General features: G+C 42.2%; 1 protein-coding gene across 1 annotated transcript in view; it reads right to left on the bottom strand.

Moving 5' to 3' along the window:
- Nucleotides 1-122: 122 nt before the first annotated feature.
- Nucleotides 123-10,395, bottom strand: part of cntn4 (contactin 4) — a 165,744-nt gene continuing 155,471 nt past the window's right edge. Inside the window, exons 16-23 of the mRNA XM_053867719.1 lie at nucleotides 9,821-9,970; nucleotides 8,082-8,152; nucleotides 7,223-7,457; nucleotides 6,964-7,079; nucleotides 5,619-5,805; nucleotides 5,426-5,538; nucleotides 5,170-5,338; nucleotides 123-3,061 (exon numbers count right to left, since the gene is read on the bottom strand). Of these exons, the coding sequence (XP_053723694.1) occupies nucleotides 2,970-3,061; nucleotides 5,170-5,338; nucleotides 5,426-5,538; nucleotides 5,619-5,805; nucleotides 6,964-7,079; nucleotides 7,223-7,457; nucleotides 8,082-8,152; nucleotides 9,821-9,970 (1,133 nt within the window). The 3' untranslated portion in view covers nucleotides 123-2,969. The remainder of the gene's footprint in view (nucleotides 3,062-5,169; nucleotides 5,339-5,425; nucleotides 5,539-5,618; nucleotides 5,806-6,963; nucleotides 7,080-7,222; nucleotides 7,458-8,081; nucleotides 8,153-9,820; nucleotides 9,971-10,395) is intronic.

Raw genomic sequence — 10,395 nt, 5'->3', positions numbered from 1 at the left:
TGTTATTATTATTATTATTACTAACCTTTTTTTGTTTGCATAATATTTAAAAAGCCTCTGGAATGAGCAGAATTCAAATGACACAGAGAGCTTGCCATTGTTCTATAAATCAATAATCTTTATTAACACAGTAAAAACAACAAACATCAACAGAGAAACCCTTACTTTCAAGCGTATATGGACAGGAGAGCCAGAACTGTCAGGGACCGAAGCAAAGACACGGAGCTGATGGTGTTGCATGGTTCAAACACGTGTACCTAAAACCATTCGGTCAGTTTGCAGAGTCGAGAGGACTAAGTACAATCATGCTAAGCAACAGTTAGCAACTGTATGAAACCACGGAAGTCTTCTTTTTGCTTTTTTCTTTTTTAAGAAAGGATATTTCATAGAAATGAAGTGTAGAAAACTGTATATTACAGGTTATTGAATGCATGAGTGGGAGCAGGACCTGGCACGTTCCTACTTCACTGGATCACAAGCTACAGACAAACAACAAGGCTGCTCTGTACTGCCGCGGTCCTTCCAGGTAACAGGAGCTCAGGTGGGAAAACAAAGAGACAAGATCAGCAGCATCGACTGTAGAAACTCACCGGCCCTCATATATTGCCAAAAATCCCATGCGAATAAACTCAATCCCCCCTCAGCTTAATCCACACAGCAGCATGTAAACGTCGCCTGTTTGCTTCCAATGGATTCCGCATACATGTTAAGTTAAGGCTCTTTGAGGACCTGAGGATTTTGAACATATGATGAGGCACACAGAAGGCAAAGAATAGCTCTAAACACGAGGCCAAACCGAAAAACTGGAGGAGGAGAGTCTGGTCACCAGCCGGAGCACGGGAACTCAGGAACTTTCAAAATCAGCTGGTCATCGCAACTTTGTCCGATCCAGTCCAGTGAGAATTTTGATTTTTCTCATTCAACATTCACAGCGTTCACTACATTGTGACAATATTTCCGTCAGTTTTCAACCCACATGTCATAATTTGGCTTCCTGCCTCAACATTTGCATGATATCTATAATTTAAGTCCAGCAAAACAATTTAGATCTCAATATTTGTGTTTGTTGCCAAAACATCTGGCTCTGGAACACTACTATTGAACATCTAGAGGCAATTTTTAAAGTATCCCGTTGACAAAAAGTGAGCGCCCTCTGCTGGCCTCAAGTGCATTTAAGTCAATTTTCAATGAATATTATGCAACTTAATATGGGAATATGTGTCCTCAGTATTTTCAACTACTATATTTTCAGGGAGGCAAATATATAAAGATTTAACATACAATCAATAATTTTAATTCCTAATAAAAAAAAAGCTCAGTCAAAAATATAACTTTAAATATGTAAATAATTCCACTTAAAAACTCCTTATTATGAGCCAATATTCCCCATGCATCCATATATTTTTTAAACTTTTATTGAAAAAAACAAACACAAAACAAAACAAAAATAGACCAAATCTTAATCTTAAATAAATAAATCATCCTCAAACGACAAGTCAGAAATTCAAGTGTGTTGGTCAGATAGAAAGGTCAAAGGTCATAGGTGGACTATAGAGCTGTTGAGACAAGAAGCCAAAGAGTTGTTTCAGGTAACGATCAGTTTGTTGTGAATGGTTCAAACAGTCAGGCTGTAGGGTTCACGATTTCAGGCCTCAAGCTCAGATGTTGAAAACTGAAATTAGTTATCGTGAAATAATTACCTTGGACAGGAGCTTGGTGTCTACAAATTTCATTTCAAAAAGATAAAAAAAAAACTCATGTGAAGGTTCAATAGGTCTGTGGCCAGAAGACGATAGCTTAAATAATCACAGAAAAATTACACTTCATGCATTAAACACTCTTTACCTTCTCAAAAGAACAGCGTTGCCATTTAGAACAGCAGCTTGTTAAACTCACTTTATTAAATGCATTAACTATTTCAGCTGTCCATCTAGGCACTGGTGTGCATGTCCATGATTGAGCTAATATTTCACATTTTTATATGCAGAACATCATGTTAAAAGACTTCCTTCCCTAATAGTGATCCCCATCCAATTGTAATGCAGCACATTCATTTCATCGAAACAACTTTGTGATGCTACAGAGCGATTTTAAAGCTCTATTTTCCACATTATTATGGAAAAGTGGGTTTGGATTTGTTTTATTTAAATATCTATCATAAAAAAACAGCATAATTTCGTCGATATAAATTTGTGTTCATTTATTTATTTATCATTGTTCAGTTATCCTGCACATTTTACATAAAGATCTGGATTTGAACCCGCACATGAGCTTAACTTGATGTTGCATAGAAAGCTGAGAGCTGATTTTGTTCCTCACTTTTTAAGCCTCTGCACTATTGACGTGTAAATATGTGGTAATAAATACATGTTCTCCAAAAACAAAGAAAAAAAATAGGTGTCTTTCTTTCTCACTATATTAAAAGTTAAGCACAACAGCATGGTAGCGTGTATCCGTCCTCACCTTACATGTTCTGAATGACTCCCACATTACTTTACAGTTCATTCATTAGCAACTAAAAAGAACCCATGTATAAACACTTAAGACGACAAAAGCTTCAGCTTCCTCTCTCCGTCAGATCCTCTGGATTGGAAAATGTGGTGTTACTCGCCATGCACTTAATAGCTCTCGCCCCCGACAAGCCCAGACTGACTTCTCATTGATTCGGAGAAACGGAAAAATCTATAAAAGCTCAACACGTCGTACAAAACGATGCATATAAGACATTTTTTTCTCTGGACTTTTCTTATGAAAGCTGCTTTGGTAACAACATGGTCACGATCTTCCGCCCGGGTGCTGAAGACGAGTCCTTTCCCGCCATCCCAGCGGCATGAGTAGATATATTTTTGTTTCTCTCTCCAGCGTATTTCCTCTTCCTCGCGTGAAATCAAAATGAATGGGTCTCGTTCCACCCGAGTGGTAGTCGAGCAGTCTCCACGTCAGATGGAACGTCTGCCGAGAGCCGTTTGTCATAAAGATGTCCGTGCTGTGAAAGACAGAGCTATTGTACTGAGGGCGGACAGAGTAGAGACCTTGGATGCTGAGCCAACCGCATTTGCGCCTGAAACAGATCAAAGAGAACTGGTCGGTGATGGGAAACAGACACGACAGGATTCATTCAGGGTGAGATTCTTTCCTGTTTCGCTGGATCATTTTCTCCCTCCTTCTGAGTTAAATATATAAAGGGCCCCCATTGTGCTTCTCCATATTTTAACAGTCATGTGCAGTGTGAACACTATAAAATGTATTGTGTGTACTTAATGCGATCCACAACAAGAATGAGAACAAAAATATGAACATATATGAACGACATAAACAGTGCTTTTCAGATCAGCATCCCATTCACATGGCTTCACTAGATGAGGTATCATGAAACAGTATTGACAAAACAGTGTCCTAATTTTCAGGTGGCGCTCTTGGCTTAGAAATGATCCATCATTCTATTAGTGATTCAAGAGCAAACATTTTACAGCAGACAGTGCCATCTGGTGGCCTCTGAAACTCAGGACACAGTTTCATGAAACCTCATCAACCCTTCAATACTGTGTCATGAACCATTATCTACCAATCACTAACATGCAGCAACAATGTCTTGCCAAGGTAAGACGTCTCATTTTGTCTTCACTGACAAACAGGTTTGTCTTAGCTGCTTTAACAGCTTCAATGATTGACATTTGAGAACGCTCATATTCGCAGTCCCTGCTTCTCTTTTAATGTAAACAGAACATTTCGAGCAATTATATTATAATTTATTTGATTCAAAGCTACTCCGAGAGTGTGAGATTAGCTCAGTGAAGAAATAAAAAGCACAATTGTAGGTACCAAATGTGTCTGCTTGTGGAATGTGTCTGGTCGATAACATTTGCGATCAGATTTTTAAAAACATTTTAATGAGAAAATGGAATTATCGGATGACACTTCCTAACCCCACCTGAAACATTTATATTAGCAAAAGACAGTCGTTCGCCAAACATCTGTTCTACTTCCTGATCTCATGTATATGCACTGAGATTGGCTGACATGTGCCACATTGACTCCAGACCAGGAAGTAGCCTGTTGTATGATGGCAAATACTAAGACCCTTTAAGGCCCATTTATGCTCCCTTTATGTACAAACTTGTACCCATCCATTTCAACCGAAGTTACTGTCACCGTTCACATCCTTCCATGAGTTCTTCATGTTGGTAATGCTGTTCACCAATATAGCCACCGGGGCAGCAGCCCACAGCACAGGTCACAAACTCCAAAACCAACACACAAAAAGAGGAAAACAGAGGCAGCTTCGAAGGAGGTGGTGAAGCCGTTAAATATATGTGGTACTGCTCCGTTTTGGTCTGTAACCGTAAGCTTCGTGGTTCCGTCAGGATCCCGATCCCTACGTAACGTTAGCATAAATGGACCTTTACACGTCAGCCAATCACGCCTTGTTTGTTATCAGACCAGGAAGTAGAATATATACTTGCTTGACATATACCGTCCTTTGCCAACATAAATATTTGTTGTGTGCCAGAAAATGTCGCTGAATCCTTCATTTCAAGTTTCAATTATGCATGAAAAAGTATTTAAAAATCTGATCACAAGTAGTGGACATGACGTCATCACATTCCACATGCAGACACGGACTCGCTTTCAATCGCAACATGCTGGGTGTCACTGAAAAACTCAGCTAGGCTTTAGAATCTTTTCATTCTTTAATCTCACTAAAATAAGGACTGGGCATTCGTGTATAAAAAAATATATATATTTCACAGTGAGAGTACAATATGTAGTCGATAACAAGGTTTATTACCTTGAAGATGGATGTAATAGAATTAAATTAAATATGACAAACGAGATGAGCTTTTTGTTCAGAGTAAGGGTAACAAAAGTCAAAACAAGAAACAAAACAAGAAAGAGTGCAGTCAATTTTACGATATAATAGTGTACAAAAATCGCTGAATATACATTAAATAAATGTATGTCTACTCCATTCATACCTGAAGCTGGAAAAAGACAAATCTGAATGTCAAACAGATTTGAATTCAACCATAACTTAGGGTAAATGTTTAATTCTTTCAATATTAATCACTTTATACAAGCGTAAGCACCAAAAGACAATCTCTGAAGTGCAATAATCCTGTTGACAAAAGCCATTTGTCTCTGACAAGCTCACAGATCATTTCAACTGACCTGGTATCCTGGGGATGGTGATCTGCCTGCTACTGCTGCCCTCCCCTCCTTCTCCAAAGGGCTTGATCTGGACAATATAATCCTCATCGGTGGGGAGAGCGAGCTCCACTGAGGTGGTGTTTGTCTCCATGACACTGGGTCGGCTGTGTCTGTTCTTTGTGTACAGCACCTGAGGAGGAGATGACGCGGGTCAGAAGTCAGCGACGGAGTCCTTCAGCCTCCGATGCCATTTGCAGATAAAAAGTAGCCGCTTTACTTTGTATCCTGTGACCTCTGACTCATTCTCCAGAGCCTTCACCTGCTCCCAGTTCAGGATAATCTTGGAGTTAGAAGTGTTCCACATCACTTTAGCAGGAGGCTGACTAGGCGCTGAAACACACAGGCAAATTATTCAGCTTAAAAAAAATCCTGCTCATAAGAGAAGGTTCGTAGTGAGATGAAGAGCTCACGTGGTTTCTTGGTGGTGACGTTGACGGAGGCGCTGGGAGGTCCGGACCCAGCGGTGTTGTACGCCCTCACTGAGACGTTATACGTGGTGCTGCCTTTGAGTCCAGCGATGATCGCAGACGTCTGATTGCCCACCGTCCTCTGAACGCTGGCCGCGTCCTCGTTCTCACTTCTTTTCCAATACCGCAGCTGGAAGGCAAAGGGGTCCAATATGAAATATAGAGAATCACAGGAGATTTTGGTCGCACAATGACGGGCTGAAAACAGTAAAAGGACATCCAAACTTGACAGGTAAAGCACTCAGACAGCAGCGGCCTCCACCAAACTGCTCATTTTGATTCACCCAATATTACTGCCCTTCAAAATTCGATTATTGTTTTGAAAAATACTTGATAGCAATGAGCTCATTTGGACAGTAGGTGGCAGTAGTAGTTCCAGAATTCGCCTGAACAACAAAAACACCTTGTGCTACACTCAGGGCTCAGTTGCTCGGTTTGAAAATAATGTCAGGCTTCAAAGAAATAGTTGCTTAAATCTAATGATTTCTGAGCAGAGAGTGCCATCTACAGGCCTAAAAAAATGGAGACACTGCATACTGAAGTCTCACAAACCCATCACTACATTCTACTGCTTCGGGATACAAAGTGAATTTCTATTAACGCTCCCCAGTCTTGGATATTAGTAATCATTCTTTATTATTCTCATGAATAACCCCTCGTATCCTTCACTAACCTTTTTTATGTATACTTTTACTGACATAAATAACAGGTCTACGTGACGATGAAGCGAAACACCCTCTATTCGTCTCTGAGCGGGAATGATTGATGAAGCGTTCATCGCTGCTATTAGCAGCAACAACTGCACTTGGATGTGTCGCATTATCGCAAGCGGATTTCAAGCGTCACCGTGGCGGAATTGGCGCCACGCTTGACAGCGCAAATATAATTCATCCTCTCTGTGAATCATTTCACTGCTGCTCTGTGGTCAACACTTTGTAGTTCCGTCACTTAACGCACCCACGACGCAGTCTGGATCTTCGATTTCACTAAGAGATGGAATTAAAATGACAAAGCTGAATTGTCTGCATCTGCTGATGTGAGGATTAGCGAGTGCACGTTCAGTCCCTTGGAGGACCGCATCTGTACACTAATCAGAGGCGTTGCAGTACTTAAGTAAGCAACAAGAGCGATGGTCCTGGGAGGAGGCTGGACCATTATGCATGCAGCAAGCTATTATCTCCATTGCCCAAGGTGCAGGAGTCTGAAACGCCCATCAATAATAGAGGAGAACAAGATTCAAGTGCATTAGATGTCATGTGCTTAGCAGACACACTCAGCAAACACCCACCTCATAGCCCAACACTCTTTTCTTGCTGGCATTCCAGGGCAAAGCTTTCCAAGAAACTTCAATCTGAGAGGCAGTGAGACTCTTGGCACGGACACGAGTGGGCGCACGGCCAGGTTCTGTAACACACACACACACACACACACACACACAAAAAAGACTCCATAAGTTTCAAAGCTCTGACGATCAAAGTTTGAAAATATTTCATTTCTCTCATCCCAAAAAGGCTGAGAGAGGAGAGCGCAACGTATGGATGTTTCACCCTCTTCTGCAGAGTAGATGGTGGTCACAGGGCCGAACGGGCCCTCTCCCTCGTTGTTGTAGACTCCCACTTTCACTTGGAAAGGCGAGAAGGGCTGGATGGTCTCGTTCTTGAAAATGTACTTGGACGTCTCCGCGGATGGGACGGCGGCCTGCATCCATCCGGTGGCGCCGTGGGGTCGGAAAGCAACCACGTAGCCAAAGCCCGGTCCATTCTGTAGCTCCTCTGGGACGGGCTGCCGACAACACACGACTGAGACTCACATTCAGTAAAACAACACACAATCATTTGACCATAATGTGCCGACACAAAGAAACCCCACGTTAACATTCATGTGTTGCTCATGGATTCATAAAATGAATGTGCGCAGAGTTATTTTTTCACCCGTGCAGTGAAGAGAGCTGCTCTCAATCCCTCACTTCATGAGGCCTAAAGAGCCTAAAGAATGGAGGTAGAGCAGCAGCTTGCGAGTTCAATTGAAGTCAGGCACACTGGAATATCAACACTTATTCTGTGAAACGTTTCACAGCAGGGGTTGATCGTTCTGAGCGCTCGGAATTATTACTAGCAATTGCAGTTGGCCTGATACGCCACTTCTTTGTAGACACAAATACAGGAAAAGAAAGTTGGGACTTTGAAAGAGCCATTCGCTTTAATTATCTTATTGAAACCTCAAAACATTTTTCTCTCGCCGCGAGGGCTGACAGCAGCAGCGATTGGGCCTCTGTTCTTAAAAATGAAATGCCATATATTAGACCGGTGTGCTGTCATTAAGAGCCAGAGCTGGGTCTTTTGAAAGAATAATGACATCTGGCTCCGTCCTTTCATGGGTGACGGGGGCCCGAGTGGGCTCGCTTACCTCCCATGTGATGACTAATTCGGAGTGACTGCCACCGCCTCCGCTCACGTTAGCCGGCGTGACCTTTGGTGCTATGGAAAAAGACAGAAAAGCTCAGGCCTGCTGAAGTCACATGACACTCAAACCTTGCAATATTTGACATGATCAGGCCCAGGGGACAAGTCCCTGGTCACACCTACAGTCTGTGCCAAGCACTCAATCAAGACAAACATTCTCACGTATATTCTTGGACTAGTGTTTACATTGATCATCAAGAATAGCAGTGTTATTGTCCAACATGTCAGGTCGTCCATTCCTCTTTGAGTTCAGCTGGGGTTTAACTCGCCAATTCCAATTCCTTCCTTAATCCTCAACCTCAAAATTATGTGCTCCCATGGAGTGCAAGGACACTCCCAAGTCACAGGAAGTTAAGTCGAGGAGGAAGATTGAAGAAAGTATCTTCCTCCATTTTGAGATGTGTCTATCCTCAGTCCTACCTTAGGAATGAGGATTACCCAGAATGCTTTGCGGATTTTCAGCCAATAAAAAATGCTGTCCAATGCAGTGAAGAAAGCTACAAATTTAAGTACAGTGGTACCTCGGTTTTCGAACGTCCCGGAATTCGAACAAATCGGAGTTCGAACAAAAATTTCTACATTTTATTGCTTCGGATTTCGAACGAAAATCCAGAACTTGAACGCCCCCAAAAAAAGCTGGAAAAAACATAACGTGCATGGACCGATCAGCTGACCCACAACGCGCTTTGTTATTGTGTGTAACGCAGCCTCTGTATGCAGACGTGTCCCGTCAGCTCCATTTACTGGCTGTTTTTTCTTCATATTGAGGTGTAAAACCTTTCCTGTCTCCGCACTGGACCGTGGTAGAGTGTCACAGGGGAGGTGCTCGCTCTCCACACCTCCACTCCAGGGTTTGATGTCCTGTTGTGTGCTGGAGCTGGGACAGGGATGAGGCGAGTCTGGGACAGAGCGTGACTTGGTTTATGACTTTGTCATAGCCAAACTGCACAGAAGCGCACATTCAGAGCTGGACACGCACCGGGCACCTCTTCACTTCTGGAGAGACGTCACTCACTCAGCAACCCCTCCCACATGCAGCGGCCACACACATAGAGGAACAGCCACCTGCAGCAGACACTCTACATTCACTCCTACAAAAGACTATTTTAAGGCTTGGAACACATTCTTTCTTTTTCCATTCATTGTAATGGGAAAAATCGATTCAGATTTCGAACAAATCGCTTCTCGAACGGCCGTCTGGAACGGATTATGATCGAGAACCGAGGTACCACCGTATTTTCTTCGTTAATGGAGATTGCATCATCTTATACCAGTTTACGCATTATAAACCTCATTGTTGCATGTCATTTATTTTTTGTATTTTTAGACTTTATAGCTTAGAATTAACACCACTTTTGTGAAATTCTGCCCCCCACAGTCTGAGGACAGCATTTAAGGGCTGTTTAATTTTACATCACATAAAGCCCACAGCACATGGTTTTGAGGGCTAAGGCTGTGGATTAAGGGAGGAATTGGAATTCGCCCCAAATCATGTGGGATCAATATCGTTCTACTATATGAAATAGAAGGCGCATGACAGTTGAATGGTACACGGCCCACTGCTCATACAGTCCTATCTACAAAGAAAGACAACATTCAATTTAAGGAGTGTTTCAATGTCCTTCTCACATTTCATGTTGAAAAATGTTTGACCAAATCAGTCTTTGTTTGTGCGGTACTTACAAGTCCCCTTTGTCTTGGCTTGTTTGGATGGCTTGCTTGGCTCGCCGGTGCCAACTCTGTTGCTTGCCAGGACTCTGAATTCATAGTCTACCCAGGGGCTCAGGTCTACAACTGTCGCCGTCAGCCGGTGGCCCCCCACCAACTTAGGCACTAGGAAGGGGTTAGAGAGAAATGTTTATGCATCAGTAATGTGTGTGTTTGTCAGAAACAGAAGCAAGAGACTGCGCAGTGACTCTGTAATGAAAGCTTGATAAGAAAGAACTCCCAGGTGGCAACATGCATAATACAAACCAAAATAAGAAAAGAAAGCAATGATGCCGTCAAGTAAAAGAACACAAATTACCTTCAGGGAGGCTCAGTTTTAAGTACTCATGATGAGTGTATTACCAATTGCAGTGCAGGTAAGCAAACAGAATATAATATGTAGTACTTGCAAAAATGAAAGTGTAATCCTCAGAATGTCATAAGTGCACTGAAAAATATTTGAAAATGACTCCTCTTGGGATCTATGTTTTTGTTTATGAGCTCAATTGTCTGTCGTGGCAGAAGAAATCAGAGTTCTCATCAAGCACATG

This window comes from Synchiropus splendidus, chromosome 6 (genome assembly GCF_027744825.2).
Source record: "Synchiropus splendidus isolate RoL2022-P1 chromosome 6, RoL_Sspl_1.0, whole genome shotgun sequence".
Taxonomy (NCBI): domain Eukaryota; kingdom Metazoa; phylum Chordata; class Actinopteri; order Syngnathiformes; family Callionymidae; genus Synchiropus; species Synchiropus splendidus.
Note: the sequence above shows the minus strand (reverse complement) of the source record. Positions and strands in the feature narration are given on the sequence as shown.